This window comes from Notolepis coatsorum (assembly GCF_963971535.1).
Source record: "Notolepis coatsorum genome assembly, chromosome: 5".
Lineage (NCBI taxonomy): Eukaryota > Metazoa > Chordata > Actinopteri > Aulopiformes > Paralepididae > Notolepis > Notolepis coatsorum.
The window spans coordinates 141,169,390-141,191,631 of NC_140169.1; the positions used below are offsets into that span (position 1 = coordinate 141,169,390).

Sequence of the window (22,242 nt, forward strand, 5' to 3'; positions counted from 1 at the left end):
ATTGGAGGTGGTTAGGTGGGTGGGGGGGGGGTTGGGTAGGCGGGGGGGGAAACTGTACAACTGTACAAGCAAAACTGTACATTGGAATATCGACGAAACCATACTTGGTTCCAAGAGGAGGGTCTCATGTATTCTTGGGTTAGGTGATTTACTGTACATTGGAGGGGGTTGGGTTAGGACATCTACAGGGGCCAGTTTCAAATTGCAGTCTCCCGTAGGTGTTCTTTGAGCGTGGTTTTGAAAGTGGGTAGTGATTCACATCCCTTAAGTTGATGTAGCCCCCCCACCATACAACGGCAAAAAAGAGGACGCTGGCTACTACAGACTGGTAAAACGAGAAAATGCCCTGTTTTGTATCATGTTGGCTATACAAGGCAAGGGCTTGCTGCCCCCCCTCCTCTCCCACGACCACCACCGTAGAGGAGTAGAGAGGCGCCAGCTCCATTCACCCCAATGAGAGACATCAGGGTTTTGATATGAAGCACATTTCCCCATAGAACTCAAAGCTAAATATTGAACCTTTTCTGACAAGTGGAAGGTAAACATTCTGACACTGAGTGGACGCTCTTCAGAGTTACAGATCCGGAGGCCGGAGCAAAACCGCTTTGTTCCGATACGTGTCCAGTGATCTCTCACAGTGTTAACGACAGCGCCAGGGTGTAGAAGTCCCGTTCCGTTGGCCCGGGTTGGAACGTGTTATCTTCCTTATATTCAGGATCTTTGTCTGTGTACGTAGCAGATTAGCCTGAAGCCCAGTAAGCCTATCTCCCCTGTCTGGGGAGGGGGGAGGGGAGCGGGGGTTATGCCTTTGGCATAATCTGTAGAAGTTTCAGCTCTCACGGGGGAGATATGAGTTCAATATCTCGCTGTGTTACACGCACAGGAAGATGACTTGCTAGTGTTGCCGAAAGAACAATGGGGTACCGTGGAAATACAGTGTATAAGACACAGGGACAAGAGACCTTGAAAGGACACATACACACACACACACATACACACCAGGTGGACGAGCGAGGGGGAGGAGCGAGAGGTTTATCAGTCTGAGCAAACACTCCCTCCAGAGACGCAGGTGAGCTGAAGTGTGTGTGTGTGTGTGTGTGTGTGTGTGTGTGTGTGTGTGTGTGTGTGTGTGTGTGTGTGTGTGTGCGCGTGTGTGTATGTGTGTGTGTGTGTGTGTGTGTGTGTGTGTGTGTGTGTGTGTGAGAGTGAGAGTACGTGCTAGAGAACATACCTCAGTGCTGCGCAGAGAAACACCACATGGCCCCGGAGGATTCAGGAGAAGAGCAGAACACTTTGATCCAGTCGACACACACAGGTGGATATATATCCTGCTGTTTCCTGACCACCGAAAGACTGACACGGTAAAGGTAAGCCTTCACATTTTAAAAGCACAGTATATATATAGGATGTATCATGGGGTGGACCCTCACACGACACAATTGAATCCTTCCAAAACAAGATCCATATAAGTTCATTTCAGGTCTTGAGATGAGTTGTGTTTTTTCCAGATGCCATCGTCTGTTTTTGGCAATTGTCAGTTGGAGCAAGGCGAATTTGTTTGTTAAAGACGGGAGAGGTCGTGCCCTTTGGGGTCAGATATCAGTTGCACATTCCGAATGGAATGTTGTGCCTGTGATTGATTGATTGATTGAAAACTTTATTAACAGATTGCAGAATGGGTACAATACAGTACAGCTCAATACACACAATTGTTAAGGGGATGCAGACCAGAGAAAGACTTTCGTCTTGTTTCCACCAGGGTCCCCCATTTTCAATTCATCAGGACATATATGACATACATGACATACAGATAGTCAGTACTGCTACATTTATACATTTATGACATACCAGATTTGCAAATACAGTACTGTTTGTGATACAGAAGGAGTCAAGAAAAGGGAGTATATACATTTGACGTAGAAACTGTACATTGGAGGAGGTTGGGTGGGGGGGGTTGGGTACACTGGGATATTGACAACCATACTGGGTAATTTACATTGGAGGTGGTTGGGGGGGGGGGGGGGGGGCACACTGTATAAACAAGCAAAACTGTACATTGAGGGGGGGGAGACTCTGTACAAACAAACAAAATTTTGTACATTGGAGGGGGTTGGGTTAGGATATTTACAGGGGCCAGTGTTGAATTGCAGTCTCCCGTAGGTGTCTCTTGAGAGAGGTTTTGAAAGTGGGTAGTGATCCACATTCCTTTACCGCTTTGGGTAGGGCGTTCCACATTGATGTGGCATAATTGCGAAACGTGTTTAGTCCCTTATTTGAGCCGAATCTGGGTTTAACATGATTTGTGGAGCTCCCTCTGGTGTTGTGATCGTGGTATTCACTGACCTTTGGGAAGTATTTTGCCATGTACATGGGTACCTTGGTCGTGTAGTGTATCTTGTAGACCAGGCCCATTGCAAGTTGCTGTACTCTGTCATCTACTCTAAGCCATCCTAGGTTGTCAAAGTGGGCAGGGGTGATGTGGGTTCTAGGAGTAAGGTCAAGCAGTAGTCTGACCAGTTTGTTTTGAGATGTTTGTAATTTTGTTTTTAGCGCCTTTGAGGTGCTTTGGTACCATGAGGTGCAAGCATAGTCGTAGTACCCCTGAATGAGTGCTCCTGCCAGAGTCTTCAGGGTATTCTTGTTTACCAGAGAGGAGATCCGGTACAAGAATCGAGTTCGTTGGTTGACTTTTTTTATTACATTGGATGCCATTTTGTCACAGGAGAGATTAGCCTCTAGGATGGAACCCAGGTAGGTAATTTTATCTTTCCTTGTGACAATATTGTCACCCACTGTAACTGAGAAGCCGTCGGTCTTGCTGAGTTTGTTATTTGAACCGAAGAGAATGGACTCTGTTTTGCCCATGTGTAATGATAGTTTGTTATCAGCGAGCCATATGCAGATTCTGCCTAGTTCCGAGCTGAGGGTTTTTTCAACCTGTAACTTGTTCTTGTCAGAGACCAGCAGGGCTGAGTCGTCCGCAAACAGGAACAAGTTGCTGGTTGTTGTTAACCTGACTAATATGGTTGTGGCTTAGAACCATGTATAGTAGTCTATAAGGTCTATAAGAGGCATTATAGGCTTGTATTGGGTTCTTATTAAAACTTCTTTGCTATTTTCACATTATAAGCTATTTCAGGTTTATCTTTTTTTATTGGAAGAATTAGTACATATTTATACATTTCAGTTATCCAAATTATACAACTTCCATTTCCTTCCCCATTCCTATCCCCTAATCCCACCCCATCCCACCCAGTGAGGGCGACGACAAACATGTAAAAATAAGAAATAAAATAAAAAATAAAAATAAAGAATTTTAAATAATTAAAGGGGAACTATTTTACTATTTCTTTCACTATTTGGGCACTTTTACACAATTCCTGTGAGTCTATGGAACACCTCTGTAATATATATATATTTTTTTTATTCATTGTTTTGTATTTCTAATCAAGTCCTCAAAAACAGCATTTTTCTACCTCAAGATCTCGAGCTGTTTTGAGCCTGGGCTCCTAAACCACTGTGCACCGTCGTGTTCACCTGAACATTAACATGCAGCAGTGACTATATGACATCACATATAGGCACATTTTCAAACTACTCAGTTCAGTGAGGGTGAATATTGTGAGAGGATAATTGGAAGAATGCGCCAATATGAGAATTTTGAGACATAGATCATATTAATATAAGTTCACATAGCTAGGAAACAATGCTAAACACTCAAAAAGGCCATTTATAAGATAGTTCCCCTTTAAACATAAGTACAGATGAGGCAGACAAGGCTACGCAAAAGAAATGAAGTCAAATTAAAAGAAAACAAAAAGAGAAAAAATAAAAAAATATATATATATAAATAGGAAAGACCGTAATAATAATATATAATATAAGTAATACTCTCCATTTTAGTGGCGTGATTTCCAGATGGTAAAACAAATTAAATGGAAAGTAAATTTAACACCCTTAGCAGACCACCACAATTATAAGCTATTTCTGCCAGAATAAACACTTACTTACAATATACAGTATGTCCCAATGGAGACCTTATGAAATTCTACTAATATGCATATTTATAATCCAAACACAAGTGATAAACATGTTTAAACATTCCCATGGATGGCATTGCATGTTTGCTTTTAGATTACAATCTGTTATTGATTATCTGCTAAAGATTGTAATAAGTAATCCATTGTCTCACCAGCTGCGTATTGTTGTAATCTGATTACTGTCCTTTGGATTACTGTACTTTGCCTCTAAAATCCACAGCATATGAAGCAATACAGAAAACATTCCAATTTGATTATGCAACCCTTTAAATTGAACATATCACCTAGTAATCCACCAGGAATTCACCTGTTTGGTTTTTCAAATGTCATCATCTGACGACACCGATGACAGGGACCAAGATCTGCCTAATCTGTTACTTCCTAAGGTGCATCTCTACATCTCTGGTGTTCCCCTGTAAGCTATATATTTTGGAAAAAATAACAACAACAAAAGTTGTACCTAACAACAAAATACTGTTGTCGTTCAGTATGATGATGCTGGCTACCTCAGTCTCCTGCAGGCATTATCTCCATGTGGTACAGTGTGATGATGCTGGCTACCTCAGTCTCCTGCAGGCATTATCTCCATGTGGTACAGTATGATGATGCTGGCTACCTCAGTATGCTGCAGGAATTATCTCCATGTCGTTCAGTATGATGATGCTGGCTACCTCAGTCTCCTGCAGGCATTATCTCCATGTGTAACACGGTCCCTCACCTCTACACCTTACCGAATAAGAAAGGAATGCTGTTGGGTCAACTATCAGATATCCAGTCTGTGCTGCCAGAGTTAAAAGGACATGCAGCATCCACATCATTTCATCAGTCTTCTGCCTACGACCTGCGTGCCAATGTGGTTACTTACTGTACTTGTCGGCAGTGACAGACAGACGTGACGAATACGCTACACAAACAACATCCTTTTACACATTTCCGGGGGAAACCGACTCCAAGGCGATTGAACTATTGGATACTATCCTGGATTTCCCCAAGGGGATCAATAAAGGAATATCTTGTCTCATAACTTTCACCCAATTTAGTTTCACTATAATAGAACTCTTTGGGTTTCACTCGGGTCATTCGCAGTAAAGAAAAAACATTAAAGGTATAATCTGTGATACCGTCAAAAACAGTGACCTAAAATAGCCCCTCTTGGTTTAAATCACTTAAACATAACACAAAACACTTAAATATGTCCCTTTGACTGAAGTATCAGAACTATCATAATAACTCCATTGGTATATACTGTATATATCGAAAAGGTTATTTTATTTTGAAGAATGCAAGGAAAATTGCCATCCCCCCAAATAATTTCCCTGCAAATGTATAAATGCAGCCATTTACCATTTATCAAATGTAAAATATTTTACTTTCAAATGATCCTTCCTTAACTATGTCAGTCTTGCCTGAAAAAAAAAAAAAAAAAAAGAGAGGCCAAATTCCTTAAGAATTATTTACAAGCTTGTGCCCCCGGGTGCTCTCTGGCTTCGTCTACACAAACGAAGATAGCATCACATTCTGGTTCCAGGCGAGGTCCCATACGGGGTGCCATTTGAAGTATTCAAGTACTTTCCCCTCATAATTCCCAAGGTGTTGTACCTTGATGGGGAACATATTCCACAGGACCCCCGCGGCCCCTCGCTTATCTCCAAGCCTCAATTGGACAGAAATGTGGCGCAGCGGGTTAGAACAAGCCCAGGCTGCTACTTCATCTCAGAGCTGAAGTGATTCAGTATCGTGAAACGACTGAAACTAGAGTGAAACTATGGTTGATGCAACCACTGCTAGAGTCATGTGCAGGGAGGGCAAGATAAAACGTGTCAATGAGACAGTTTGAGAATCGTTGGAAGGTGTATTTCTTCACTTTGGACTGAGCTAGGCTAGCCGCTGTGACCTGCTTCCAGTTCTTGTGCTAGCGTGCCACCCCGAATCTCTCCCATCTTCCCAGTCTATCTCTGGGGGAGATGGAAGATAACAAGTGACAAAAGTGTTGGAGTGTCCCTTTATCGACCCCATCTGTCATTTCCTTGAGCTGTATGCACTATACATTCTTGAAGAGTTTGATTATTTCTTGTTTGTAGATGGAAAAATAAACACTTTATAACCTTCATTTACATTTAGCTGACGCCTTTATCCAAAGCGACTTACAAGTTCTGTACGACAAGTCATCGGGAAGGGCACAACTCTTATCAGCTGAGAAACAATGTTCATCAAAGTGTTGAGTGCTACAGTGTAGGTTAGTATATTAGGACAAGTGCATGACAGTAAGGTTCGTTTTTTTTCTTTTTTTTTTCTTTTTTTAACACAAATGTACAGTAATAAGATCTCAGGTTTAGTTGGTATATGCTTGAATCAAGAGCTCCCTCAATCAATGTGAGAAGACAAGAAGACATGGCAAGACTAGATGATATATATCAATTTCATCTCTGTGTGTTCAGTAGAGAGCTAGCCGGCTGCAAGCTAGCCTAGCTTAGCACAAATTAATGGAAGCTAGTCTATATCCGCTTCCATTCATTTGTGCTAAGCTAGGCTACAACAAACGGTTCATGAGATATGAACGGGGCTTATTTCAACGGACAATGATGGACATTCATTTATAAATGTTTTTAATGCATCTAGATATCAGTTATAAACAGGGGCCAGAGCTGATTACCAGTGAACCTGTGTAATATCACCCTCTTGCTTTCAAAAGATGTAATTTCATACTGAATATGTCTTTCAATCAGTGGCGTCGCGTGGGTAAAATAACAGGGGAAGCCAAAAAAATGATTCAAAAAAAATTATTAAATATTTTTATTAATTTTTTTTATTTTTATTTTTTTTAAGTCAAGCAGTCACCATGTACACTACAGTATGGCTCGGCGGCCAGTCAAACTTTCTTAACAGATTGCAGAATGGGTACAATACAGTACGGCTCAATACACACAATTGTATAAGGGGATGCAGACCAGAGAAAGACGTTTGTCTTGTTTACATCAGGGTCCCCCATTTTCAATTCATAGTGACATTTATGACATACAAGACATCATGACATCAAATATACAGTACTGTTACCCATAGATCCTGACAGAGTATATACATATGATGGGGAGGGGACTGTACATTAGGAGGGGGTGGGTGGGTGGGAGAGAAATATACATATGGCCGGGAGAGAATATGACTGTCTATTAGACAAACGTGACAAGACAAACGTATTTCTCTGGTCTGCATCCCCTTAACAATTGTGTGTATTGAGCCGTACTGTATTGTACCCATTCTGCAATCTGTTAAATAAAGTTTTCATTCATTCATTCATTCATTCATTCATTCATTCACGTGTCTGTTGCGCGGCGCGCCCAGCCATCAGAGCGCTCCTACTGTAAAATGCGGAAGCAGCCATTTCAGCCTCAGTTTTACTCGTTTATAAAAATTATTTAAAATGTTTATTAGCAACGCCGAGCTTTCAAACCCCGCCGCATCTGTGTGTGAAACCCTAATGGAACGCTGGGTACCTTTGACATTTATATCCGATATATTTTGGACCCACCGCTAGCTTTTAAGCAGTGCTTGATGGTGCACATTAACCTGGCTACTACGGAGGAATAAGTGACTGCGTATTCCAGCCCCTGGCTTGCATTGCAGTCATGAAAGGGTATACAAGCTTGCCTGATAACGTTAGTTAGTCAGTCAGGCTGCTCAGTGCTTACCTGGTCAATAATGTGGTCCTCCTCTTGCCAGATAGATTTGTTAAATCATAATATCCACAGTGGTGTGCTCTGCTGGTCCTCAGTAAATGTCCCGCCGGCGAAAATAAGTTGCTATTAAAGTGCTAAATGTTAGATACACTAATAGAGGATTCGAACGTGCCCGCTCTGTTAATAACATTTTCAATCAATTCCGCGAGGGGATGATGTTCAGACATGTTTGTAGTAGACTACTAGACTGAGTGACGCCAGACAGTTTTATACTACTAATGGGATGTCACGTTAGGTAGTCAGGTGGAAACGTGAACTTCTGAGTGCCACGAACAGGCGAACCAAGCTCACAGCTCCGGGGCTGGTGACGAACGCAATCTCCGCTCGACCACCTAACCGCCCTCCCAGCTCCGTTTAAAATTTTTAGGGTGTGGCAGTCAGCTCGAATCTGATTGGCTAGGATCGGATTTGGACTCTATAATGCTGGAAGCCTGGAGAAAGAGACCTACCCACTGCCTCTCTCCTATACTAGCTGCAGTGAGCACAGTCTGACAGTGTGTTAGAGGGAGTGAGAAGGAGAAGAGGGAGACATTTAAAAAATATATATATATATTTATACAACGGCATGCAAATTTCTCGATTCTGATTGGCCATTTACACGTCTTTATTGGCAACAATCCACGGTCCTGGGCTCAGGACCCGCCCACAACCGAATCACATATCACTCCCCGGCTCACTCCGGGAGAAAACAAGATCGCGGACAACAAATGGTTATGTTGAAAGCACCATAACGACTAAATATGAAGCGATTCTGTCAAGGGGAATGTGTTAGTCCTTTAAACAATGTTGGATGATGTAATTGATGGGTCTTGAGTCAATCTAGAACAAAAGAAAAATCGCGGATTGATTGATTGATTAATTGATTGATTTAAATTTCTTCCTTCCTACTTTCTACTGACTGCAGCGTTCTCTCTCACACTGTCCGACGCTGGCGTACCCACAAACACACACACACACATACACACACACACACACACACACACACATACACACACACACGCACGCACACACACACACACACACACACTGTGACACACACACACACACACACACACACGCACACGCACACACACACACACACACTCCTGTCTGCAACAGCGGGGGAGTCAGACTGAGAGAGAAGCAGCGCTGTTTTAAGTGAGCATGGTCTATTGAATTGATTGATTGGTTGATTGCTAATTTTATTACTGTACCCCTGGTTTCCAACTGGTTAAGTTTAGGCTAAAAGAAATAAATAAAAAAATAGGGCGAAGAAAACGTTTTTTTCCTATAGGGCAAAGAAAACGTTTTAATTTGTTTTACCTACTTTATATAGAAGCATCTAAGAATGAAGTTCTATGGAAAGTAGGTCTGCATTCCCTTAACAATTGTGTGTATTGAGCCGTACTGTATTGTACCCATTCTGCATCTGGTAATACAATTTTCAATCAATCATTCCAATAATACACAGTTGGATGTGTTAGTTGGTTGGATGCACTTCAAGCTGCTTCCACATGAGGCAACTTCTCTCAATCATTCCAATAATACACAGTTGGATGTGTTAGTTTGGTTGGATGCACTTCAAGCTGCTTCCACATGGAGGCAACTTGTCTTTTTTGTAGTTGTGGGAACTACTTTTTCTGGCGGATGGTTTTTTCAATAAATCTTCGATTAATGTGTGTTTATTGTATAGAAATAAGGTTGGATGAATCTGGCAGTTGTATAAAAGCTTTACACCACTTGTAGTCGTGATTTGTGACCAATAAACCATGCCTAGGGGGGTCTAACGACCCTCGGCTGCGCCTCGGGCCTAACGACCACCCCTAGGCATGGTTTATTGGTCACAAACCACTCCTGCGCGTGATGTAATGCTTAAATATAACACAGATGCACAGATGAAAAAGAATGTAAACTATATTAATTTTTTCTTTTCTTTTTATTTCATATTTGATATGAATTTATAGGGAGGCATGGCTTCCGTTGGCTTCCATAAGGATTCGCCACTGCTTTCAATGGACAATGGAAATAAAATACTTCCCTGGCCTATGAGACAGACAGACAGACAGACGGACGGACGCAACTGATCGCATAACCCCCCCGAGGCTGGTGGAGATAATTATATACCTAATAATAATAATAATAATAATAATAATAATAATAATAATAATGCAGGTCTTTAATTGGCATGCAATTATCCTCAATGTTTAGCGGTTAGCACACACACACCGGAACACACACGCATGCATTGTCTTTGTAGGATCGCCGATGCGATTCGTCTCTGCGATTAACCCATCCCGTCGTCCTTCCCCCCAAGGGCAGCCGGGAGCAGACAGGCGTCGGCGAGGGCCGTGCCCGGGGACCAATCCAAGTGCTCCTGCCTGTCTTCGTCAAGGACGCCACAGCGTTAGCAATCTGTTGTTGTGCATGTTTTTCCATTGGGTTTATCTTATCAGGGGGAAACCCTTGCGAGCACGGGGAGAACATGCAAACTCCACACAGAAAGGCCTGGGAGATACCCCACCTGGGTACCTGGCATCATGGAAACCTGGTCCCCAAGCGGGAATTGAACCCTGGACCTTCTTGCTGTGAGGCGACAGTGTTAACCACTACACCACCGTGCCGCATATACCTGATGAGATCAAGAAGAAAGCAGCAGACAGGGGGGAACCTAGAGGTCAATGTGCATCTAGGGGTCAAAGTACATGCCTGAAGGAAAGGTTTATTTATTTTGTCCTGTAAGGAGGAAACATATTGTATCGTTTTTTTTTTTAAATATTTAATAATAGTTAAGGATTCAGCCACTAGATGTCGCACTAGAGCACCAGCATGGCATTCCAATCAGGTGCATTCCACGTGGGGAAATGGGAAGTAGGGAGGGGATCCATGCACACAACATGTAAACAACAACATTAATTTTGGACCCGCACATTTTTTTTAAATGATAAATTAATTGATCAATATTCTTTTTCGGGGGAAGCAATACCTTTTATTCTGCACCTTTCTAAAAGCTCTGTGGATGTACTGTACATAAAATCTTTATCTATGCCTCACCTTTAAATAATACTTTTTTTTGTGTTTTTATACTTTTTGTCATATCACATTATCCTGTTAGACCTACAAGTCATGTGTGTATCATATTTTTTTTTATTATTCTATTTATTTTTGGGCTTTTCTGTATTTTTCACCCATCCCAATTTAGTCACTATGCCAATTCCCTTCCTGGTCGTTGCGCCCCACTGTCGGCCTGGGGAGGGTGTAGAACTACCACATGCCTCCTACTACATGTCACCTTTATCTATTTTTCGGCAAACGAGTTCCTGTTAGCTAGCAAGTAGCAAGTAAACAGTGGCGACGTTGAAGTTGATGTTGAATAAACATCAACTACATTTTGTGTCATCGTTTTTAGTCAACAACATTGCAAGAATCATTTCGTCACGTTAATGTCACATGATCTCCATTAACGTGACGTCTCGTCTAGTTTTCATCAGGGGAAAAGGCTTCGTTTGACGACCATATTCAGTCATCATTTTCGTTGGTCTCTGCGGTGGTAGGGGAGTGCTTGAGTATCACATTTTTGCATTCGCTGAGGGTTCACATATTTGTTGTAGCCACTACAGTACAGTACTGTATGTGTCCTTTCTACCAGTGTGATTAATTAGGTAGATTGTTGAAGAACAGGTTCCTTTTATTAGCAGCCAACCATTTATGGCAATCCAAGCATTCCCTCTCAACCACGAATGGAATTGTTTCTAAACTACACCGGCTCAGGGTGATACCGTACCGTGCCTACGCTACGTAACAGTACACGTATGGGCAGGGTAATAGTAGAAAGACAAATTAACTGTGAATATGAAGATATGAGAAAAATACATTTAAACAAAGGTGCAGATGAAGGTCTGTATGCTCTATCGGTTATAGTATACGTTACAATACATTTAGGTCAATGGGATGACTCAATTCAACAAACAACTTTCTATAATTAACACAATCAAAGGCTGTTTGGAAGCGTCAATAAAACGCATGTTTGTTTAGAATGTCCTTTAAGTCGTATATATATACCCTGGTCAGTGCCATGTTTATAGCTTTAAAACCAATCTGTGGAACAGTATATAACTCTTGAATTGAATCTATCTACCACAAGTCCTTCTAGAACCTTTGACGGTATGCTGGCCAGAGCTATGGGCCTCTAGATATCTAGGCTGCCAACGGAACAGACAACATTGAGTCTGGTAACAAGCCATGAATCATAAAGTCAGTGAAACAAATGGCAAGGAGAGGATCTCTCCTCAGACTGACACATGCAAGGTGTTCAGCAGTAACATAGACCACTTGCTTTGTTATCAAACAGCTTGTTTTTAGCTTGAAGACCTCATGTGAAATTTCAAACCTTTATTTATTCTCGAAAAGACAATTGAGGTCACTCTCATTTTCAATGTTGTCAAGACTTTAGACATTTCAATGCATACCTTTTTACAATATAATAATAATAATAAATATTAATAACTAATCTAATAATCTATATAGCACTTTTCACACATGGGCCGCAGTCCAGAGTGCCCCACAGCAATTAGTATAAAATGAACATAGGCATCAAATCAGCACACAATTGACAGAATAAAAAACAATGCATAAATTGCAGACATAAGAATAGGTATAAAAGACAATAAAAGTAGTGCAACATAAATGTGCAGACATAAGAATAGGCATAAAATAAGTACAATAAGTACAGTGTTGCTCGAAGGCATGTGAACCCCCTCGGAACAGCCAGTCCCCCACATCAATCCCTACCACATCCCCATCCAAGAACCCCCCCCCCCCCCCCCCCCCCTGATAAAGCATGTCATGACCGAAGGAACACAAAACAGCCCGCGACGGGAATGCCACCCTCACAGGATGCCCCATCTCATCATTGAGTCATTACTCTCAATGTTGTCCACCTTATACAAATCACTTTAATGCTGTCGCCATAACTCAGCAATATTGTCTGATCTATTCGTGTCTGTATCTGGCATTAGTGAGCTTCTTGTGCTCGAGTACAGGCCCTTGACTATGTCAACCTGCCATAGCCCATGATTTAAAGGCATGATGATACTCATTCCAAACAGGCCGTGGCGTTATGTCGTAGGGCTTACTATATCATCATCCATGCAGCGGAGATCTCTCCTATGCTTCACATCCTTACAATTACCATCGCTACACATAATTGCATCCCTACATAGATGAAGGTACTTAATGATTCTGCATGAGCATACTAGGCTAAAATGTCTTCCTTTGTCTGGGTTGACCAGTCCTGTTTTTCTGTGTCGACACTATTTCCATTTCTAGATAGCACAGGTAGATGTTCAAAATGTATTGATATAGCAACAGAGGTCAGTCGTTGCTGCCCCGTACAGAATGATCATACACCCCAGTGAGGCGTGTGCGTCAGCTGTACTAATCCATGAGAGTCTTGCAAAAGGAAACACATGGGTCGAGACTGGGGCACCTAATCAGTCAATTTTCACAGTCCTGGGCGGGCACACAGCTATGAGGCAAAAACACAGGGTTATTCGATAGAGCAGGGTTATTCCACATGTGCCGAGCTTTAACCCCTGACCCCTGGACCAGACGACAGTTGTATGACAAAGCCGAATATTAATTGAGTGCCCATGGTACCAGACTCTTGAGTGCCCATAGTACAAGACTCAGTCTGAGTGCTCATAGTACAAGACGCCGAGTGCCCATGGTACCAGCAGGCGCAACGCAGGTGCAGGGTTTGACCCGATAACTCCGGCTCATAATAGTGGTGGACAAGTGCCCCCTCTGGCCAGAGCTCCGGATTGTACCTTGTTCTCCAACCTCATTGCATTCAGCCGCTACTTTAAATGAGGCGAACCTGCGGGGCTACATGGCTCCCAAGGTGAACTATAGCGAACTGAGAAAAGGGCTATCGATGAGGTTACTGCTGTAAAGGAGCAGCAGAAAACACCCTCTTTTATTTACTCTGCTCGGGCAGATTAACCTGATATGAACGGAAAACGCAGAGAGAGACGAGACAATCGCAGTACTGTGGAGAACAGAATTGCGGATATGGAACAATATTCACAAGTCAATGATGTGATCGTCTCTCTGGGCTCCGCATCAAACCCCGGTCATACGCACAAGCTGTGGCCTCTGAATGAATGAATGAATGAATGAATGAATGAATGAAAACTTTATTTAACAGATTGCAGAATGGGTACAATACAGTACGGCTCAATTATACACACAATTGTCAAGGGGATGCAGACCAGAGAAAGACGTTTGTTTACATCAGGGTCCCCCATTTCCAATTCATAGTGACATTTATGACATACACAACATACGTGACATTTATGGCATAGGGACATACATGACATACAGGTAGTATTGTTACATTTGTGACATATACGATATGCAAATATACAGTACTGTTACCCATAGATCCTGACAGAGTATATACATATGGTGGGGAGGAGACTGTACATTAGGAGGGGGTGGGAGAAAAAAGAATACATACGGTGGGGAGAAAATATATACATACAGGGGGGAACCGGAGGAGGGTGTTGTCTCCACGAGCTGCGGCCTCTAACAACGGGGGGCAACCGGAGGAGGAGGGTGTTGTCTCCACGAGCTGCGGCCTCTAACAACGGGGGGCAACCGGAGGAGGAGGGTGTTGTCTCCACGAGCTGCGGCCTCTAACAACGGGGGGCAACCGGAGGAGGAGCGTGTTGTCTCCACGGAGCAACAGGTGGCTGTCTTCTTGCAGTCCAAGGATATTCACCTGGACTGCAATACTCAATTTCTCGATTTTCTAAAGTTCTAGGTCGGGTGAGAGGAAAACACAGAACCACTCATGGCTGTGATAGGTATATGGTTACCGGGTTTCTTCCTGTGCACGGGGGGATAACGGAAAGGCTTACACGATCTTGTATCAGCAGTCTCTGGACGTTGGGCCCTTTCTTACATGACTTCACTTTAGAGATCACTGTGTTTACCCACATTTTATCTTATCACTGCATCAATGTATTTGATTTTGTACTCAAACATAGAAGTAAAAGTACTCATAAATAAGTACTCGTCGTTGTTGTATTTCAATGCTTAGACGTGTTCAATCTTCCAATATATGAAGGTTATGTTAAAGTGTTTAGTAGTTTAATTATGTTGGGTCTGAATATTCCCTCTCAAAGTTGGCACATAAATAAATGTATCATATGTGTTATGGTGATAAAAACGCATTATTGGAAGTAGCTACAGGTACTGCTGGACTCAGATAAATGCAATGGAGTGAAGTAGGACAAATGTCCCTAGAAAGAGAATGCTCAAGTACAAATACCTTATCATACAGTATGGTGGTAAGACTACTTGAAGTGCTTCGTTACTTTCCTTTGACTGTATAAGTTACCGTCAATCTTTGACCATTGAAAATAAAAGTCAACAGTGTGTAACGTGTCTGGCTGTGTGACATTAACTTGTTAGCATTAAAGAATTACACCAGGATAGCTTAGCTTAGCAAAGAGCTACTCAGATGTTGTCGCTGTTGTGATTTCGAAACTGTTGGTTTATGACCATACGATGCCTGGTCACTCATACGGCTCTCTATATTCTCTCAATATACATACGTATATATACAATATAGATCGACATATAGATTATTTTACAGACAAAACACAAGCCACATCCTAACAAGTTAACGTTGTGCCGGACGGCAGGTAGACAGGAAGTGAAGTGAGTCACTGGCTCAAAATCAAGTTAAACCTGTTGCTCCATCAAGTACAAACAAGGAGCGCCACTTAGTGACCAAAACATGGCACTGCAACTAAATAATAACACAAAAATATAGTAGGCACATTTACGACTGTTATAAATCCTTGACTGACTAATCTCTCTACCAAGATTGTACCAAATTGAATGAGAAATATGCGAGTCAAACCAACAGACACAAGAGATTGCGACAGCGCCTTTGCACGTCACACGCGGGTGTCATGGTTATTATAATAAAATATGTGCCGTGTGACATTTCTCTCAAGAGTGGAGAACATTGGGAGCTCCAGTAGCTCACCGCGTACCTCGAGCGCTATTTCGGCGCCGGGGACAACCGTGCTCGTCACGGATCTGGGGTTTAGCGAGTTCGATTCCCGGACTGCAGCCGTGCCTTTCTCAGAGTGTCTTCCCCCCATCTGTACCCCCATTCAACCTGTTTCTGTCTGTCGGTCATTCTTGACCAGAGAAAAATGCGATAAACGCAAAAAAGAGCCAGCGGAATGGCCAAAGTTTAAAAAAAAAAAAAAAGAGTGGAGAACATTGAGTGAAGTGGGATCACACCAGTGGAATAAAAAAAAACGTCAAAACACGTGAATTAACGGCTGTGTCTTTGTCCTTTTCCCTTTCAGCTCTGTGTACATTCAGCCAGGCTCTCCCTCACCTTTAAGTGGCCTAGATCCAGATCACACAGACGCAAGCCCCGGGTACCACCAGAGCACACAACCCCAGGCTGTAAGATGCCTCTGAAGACAACCGTGTACCCGAAGTCAGCCACGCTGCGCTGGCCCCGCAAGCAGAAGCGCAGAGAGCTCCTGACGGTCAACATCAGCCTCCCCCTGGGTGACTTCCGCCACCTCTCCCACATAGGCCTGGACGCCCGGGGCGATTCCTTCGGCGACCTGTCGGCCTTCCAGCGGAGCAGCAGCCTCGTCCTATGCGGTTCCCGCAGCCATCAGGACCTGTTCAGGGGTTCAGGGACCCCCCGCGGCAGCCCTCTGCCCCCGCCGAAGCCCCCGCGACTCCTCACCCCGGAGGAGATGGAGGCGCAGGCCCTCAACAAGCCCAGGGCGGTCGGCCGAGCTCCCATGCACAAAAAGTGCCACTCCCTGCCCCTGCTCGACGAGGTGGTGGTCCGAAGGGTGGCGCCCGAGAAGGAGGCGACAGGACAGGGGGAGGGAGGGTCGAGGAAGGAGGTTTCAGAACCGGACGGGGCTTCAAATCAGACCCGGGCCCCGGCGGAGGAGGACCAGTGTTTCGCGTTGGACCTGGACCTGGGTCCTTCCATACTAGAGGACGTCCTGCAGGTGATGGACAAGCTGCAAGGGTGAGACTCGAAGTCCTTCTGTCAATCGAAAGGATTGATGCGACCAATTTGTTTGGACTTCAGAGACATTCGAGACAGTCGTTTTTTTTGCATAAGAACCCAGAAACTCGTCCCTTTCTTGCGGCACTTGAAAGAGTCCGTTTCGTGGTAAAAAAAAAACAATTGAATAAAAAAAGGTCTGGCCCATTTTGAAGGAGCGAGCTGTAGATAAACGCTACTGATGTTCGACTGCCGCGTTGTCGAATATTTGCTTTGTTTCGATGGCAGCTGGTTTGAGCCCCTGAAGGTCAGGTTACTTAGTTGAACCTTTGTCACGCTCCAGTGTGGATATTCACTTCCCCTGCAACACGATCTCGTCATAAAATGTAAATAAAGTACTATTCGACCACAAGAAATAATTTAAGCACTCCCCTCCCAACGTAGTGCCGTGGGTTCAATCCCTGGCAGGCTCAATCCCTGTTCTAAAATGTCAAAAGTTTACATAGTTTGAACATGTAACCCATTGTTTGTAATACGTACACATTGTATACACAGTACAATACGAGACAATACGTAAATATCTTACTCACGGCAACAACATAAGGTACATTATGTACCATGTTTCCTGTCGTCACTTAGTACTTTATTTACATATTTTAAACGAGATCGGGCTGCTGAGTCTGGTGACTAATAGCAGCAGCAATGATGTCACGCCATGAGACATCACAAAGGAAGGTACCGGATCATCTTTAGAAAGATATAGGGTGCAAACATCACTCTGAAGAAGACACGTTTGTGTTGAAAGGTTAGTGATTATTTTGCACCCTATTAAATATCTTTCTAAAGATTATCTGTGTGCTCCGGTACTTTTTGATGACCATTATGGTCCTTATCTGAGCAGCACTCATCCTCATCTGAACAGGTTTAGCGCGTGAACTCTCTCACAAGTTTGAACCACGAGACGTCACTTGAGAGACAAGACCAGTCGACTCAGACGGAGCTGCTGTGCGACACTCCCACGTAATTGCTGGTGCCTGAGTCTATTGTGAAAGTTTAAGTCGAAGGCTTGTTTTCTTTTCTTGCTAACGCACTTCTGTCTGGGAAGCTCTACTGTAGTGGTCACCTTTTATCCGGAACCAAACATGCTATGATGACTAATGCCTTTGTGACGAGTGTGTGACGAAAACATAAAAGGACAAAAAGGACAAATAATTTCCTGTTAAAGTTGTGTAATAGCTGTGAAAGCCAACACTAGTAGCGCTATGGAAGGCAGTCCTGAACCTTGGTTCCATTTATTCACTGTTACTGCATCGTATAATTTAACCCTTGCCCTGAAGAACCATATAGCTCTGATTTGGAATGTTTTGACACCCCATGCATTTGCAGTTGTGAAGTCACGAGGAAGTACTCGACCTCTACTGTCTTTAGTGAATGAACACAACGCTCTAACTTACCATCTTTAGATAATAATGTACTCGACCTCTACTTTTTTTAACTGAATGAACACAACACTCTAACTTACCATCTTTAGATCATATCTCAACCTCTATTGTTTTTAACTATGAATAAACACAACAATCTAACTTACCATCTTCAGATAATAAAGTTTGAAAACATTGTTCCTCTGAAAACGTAGCGTAGAGTTATATGGTTCTTTGTCTGAGGTCAATTCCTGCTTTGAGATATGGAAGCGTATCTGCTTTATATCCCTTTATGGATATTCAACTGTATACCTCTCTTGTGGCCTTAGGATGCTGATAAGGAGGGTACCTTGAAATCCCTGGTTATACTTTTGTTTTCTCTGCTACCAGTTTTGTAGGAAAGCAGTTCTATGATTAACCACAGTATGTAAATACATTTGATATATGCCATTGTTTGGGTTATAGTGGATTCCTTAGACAATGGCCCAAAGTACTTTTATCTAGCAGAATGTCTTTATTTTCAATGAAATATTAAAGTCTATATGTTGGTGACATACCTAATTCTCTTCTTTTTGCTTTCCTCCAATACAATTTTTGGACCAGGCTGCCATCCATATGTGTAACCAGCATTAATGCTTCCCATGATTGCCACTTGGAGTTTCTCCTTAAAGGGATAGTTCAGATTCACATGCACCTGTGTGTAGTGTTCACGTTCTTGTTTCTCAACCAATGTTCACAGGTCTGTACTCGTACTGTACTTTAAAACAATCTCCAAAAGTTCGCGATCGCCATTGGTACCTCCGGCGTGTGAGCCCCCCCACACTAAACTAGCCCAGTTCAAAAGGTAGGCGATACTGCCACATATCGGGATTCGATCATCATTTCAATTCCAATTCCCTCAGAGCTTCAGGGATCACTGTTTAGTATAAAAGAATCAAAAATTAAAAAGAACGCATGGGAGCCAAAGTATACTCGTTTTTGGCGTTCAATGAGTTAAGACGATCGAGGACACTCTTGCTTGCATGCGTGCATGTAAATGACATCGCCATAGTCAAACAATGGGAGAATGGACATTTGGACTAGGGAGTGTTTGATTTCCTCGACCTGTGACACGAGTACAGGGGACACGCTGCCACAGAGGTACCGCTTCATCACTGGTGGAGCACAGTGAGCAGTCACTGTGCGCACAGTGAAGGGGGACATCAAAGTACTACCTGCCAATGGAACATACTGCGGTGTGGGGATGGCTGTTTTGAGCAGCCATTCCTGCCCCCATGTGACACGAGGACCACTGTTTCCTGTTGTGGACGGTTTAGAAACCTTTGTCTGCTTGTTGAGGCCGTGGATTAAATATGTATGGATTAAAAAATCACGTTTGTAACAAATTAGATAGGCTTCTTTGAGCGATAATGTGTAATTGTGGTGCCTGCTGGCTGTGGGCGGTACTGCACCCGTGTTTTCAATACATTTCCCATGAGTGGTGCATCTGTGTACTTTCTTTTGTCGCATGCAGACATTCTGCGTAGCGAATTCTTGGTTTCTTGGTGGTCAAGGTGGCTGTGTATTTGTTTTCTGTGTGCCAGTGTTGTAGTCGAGTCACTAAATCGCGAGTCCGAGTCGAGTCTCGAGTCCCCAGAGTCTGAGTCACCAAAGAAGTGCCTGAGTCAAGTCCGAGTCGAGTCCCCATGACCCTAGTCTGAGTCCGAGTCCAAGTCATCAAGGTTGAGTCCACTCCACTCTGACATACAAATAAAAAGTCCATGTCCGAGTCATCAGTGCTCAAGTCCAAGTCGAGTCACGAGTCCTGAAAATCCGTACTACAACACTGCTGTAAGAAACTATCACGTCTCGTTTGTTCTATGCACATCAGGCACGTGCACACATAGAGGCCAAGGGGTGCTTGAGCACCTGCCTTTTTGAGCCTCATCAAAAAAGTGCCCTTTTTGAACCGTTACGCATATAGACTGCCCTTCCAACTGAAAAATGTCAGGATAGAATCAAAATATTAGGTAAAGAGAGAGAGATGCCCCATATTCCATTGCAGTTTGCGTGGGTGGTGATGATGATGATGATAGAAACCGCTGTGGCGCATACAGTTGAATGCTGGTATTACACTCATTGAGAGACACGAAGAAGTCAAGTCCGATGGGATTTGGGAATCTCAAATACAAATCGGGATTGGAATAAAAAAATGCATTTATATTAAACAATACAGAATATACAGCACTTCTTGGGGTCTGTAGGGTAAGCACTTATTCCCTCCCCCCTGAACATTTATGGAGATGTATGGGCCTTTTAAGTCAGTGATAAAAGTGTCTTTCAAGGATAAGTGAGCTCCTGCACTGATTATTATAGTTCAATATTTGATCACCAAAATCCCCCAAAAAGCATAAAAAGGGGGCCCCCCGCCCCGAAAAGGGCCCTACGCGCGCTCGGTTAATATACACACACAAGTGTAGTGCCCTTTTCAGCCTTGTGCACACCTGCCCCTCTAAAGTCCTGTGCACGTCCCTGATGCACATGTCTGGTATCGCGAGAAGTCTGACCAAGTTGGTCTCTCCAGACCATTCGAAACTATAGCAGTGAAAGTGAGTGGTGTGTTTAGATTCAATTAAAATGTATTGTCAACATACAGCACAAGTACAGTACAACGAAAAAAGGTTTGGCATCCAACCAGAGTGCAAATGTAACAGTAAAGTGCAATAGTAATATACAATGTACAGGTGATTAAACTGGGTACAAAATATATAAATTAGTACTATTGAGTATAGTGCTAATCAGATGTATGTACAGAGTTCTAGTATTATATGTACAGTGATACAGGTATACACTATGGTAGTAAGTCATACTGGACTAGTAAGAGTAGGTCAGGAATATGAACAGATATAGATATAGTATCTACAGATATGTAAGAGGATTATGTGCAGGTATGTACAGACAGATGTGGATATATATATATATGGTGAGAATAAATATATATATAGTATGATCAGCATTATTGTACATGCTATCATACATGGAGTTATATGGGTTATGCGTATATGTATATATATATATATATATATATATATATATATATATATATATATATATATATACTGTATATGGTATGCAGGTGTATAAGTTGGTATATAGAAGGATCATAATATGCAGGTATATTCAGACAGATATGGATATATATATGCAGTAAATATAAATATATTAATGCGGTATATACAGCACTGTTGTACATGCTATCATACAGTATATGGGTAAACTATAGTACGAGGTAGGTAGTTACGATTATTATGATTACTATACTATTATACTATTACTTACAGTGTGGGGCAGTTTTAGACAGTGAAAGCAGTAGGTAGGTATACCTACATTTAGTATAGGCAACAGAGTTCAGAGCCGTACAGTATGGGTAGCAGAGCCTAGGAGCCTATAGGCAATGGAGTCAGTTCAGAGTTTATGGTATGGTGGGGGGGGGGGGTTCAGAGTTCAGGGAGATGCTGAGGGGGAAAAGCTGTTCCTGAGTCTGCTTGACTTGGAGCAGAGGTTCCTAGGTTGAAGTGCTGGTGGTGTCGTTCAGTATTCGCTCCAGAACTGAATTGAACTGTTCCTTTAAGGTCCCGTCACTCATCCAGTGAACAACAGTGGGGGGGCTTGGTGATGTCACTTTGATTGGTTCTGACTTTCTGTCACTTTTATTGGTTCTGACTTTCATTAACTCCTACTGCTTTCTGACCTACCTAGTACATGTGAACACTATCACCTTGTATATAACGTGGTCACCTGACTTTACGACTTGATGAGGACTGACCGAACGCACCAGTAAAGTGGAGAGTCGAAGAGGAGACACAGAGCGCACACTGACAAACTAAACTTTACACAACTCCTTTAGAAACCCTTTGAAGAGCCCAAGAACATAAAGAACAGTTATGCATAAAGGTGAGTACGATTTGATTTGAATATGTGACAAATATATAACAATAACACAAACATAATATAAATTAAATGGG

The 22,242-nt window shown here is 42.8% G+C and overlaps 1 protein-coding gene across 2 annotated transcripts; it reads left to right on the forward strand.

The window, feature by feature from the left end:
• Positions 1-1,084: 1,084 nt before the first annotated feature.
• Positions 1,085-18,794, forward strand: LOC311228080 (cdc42 effector protein 2-like). 2 transcript variants are annotated; one of them, XM_084313988.1, is made up of 2 exons: positions 1,085-1,361; positions 16,144-18,794. In XM_084313988.1, the coding sequence occupies exons 1-2, from the start codon at positions 1,158-1,160 to the stop codon at positions 16,840-16,842; spliced, it is 903 nt and encodes a 300-aa protein (XP_084170114.1). In that variant the 5' UTR covers positions 1,085-1,157; the 3' UTR covers positions 16,843-18,794. The 2 variants fall into 2 exon arrangements, with proteins under 2 accessions (XP_084170114.1, XP_084170113.1); XM_084313987.1 differs by having other exon boundaries at positions 1,086-1,367.
• The last annotated feature ends 3,448 nt before the right edge of the window (positions 18,795-22,242 follow it).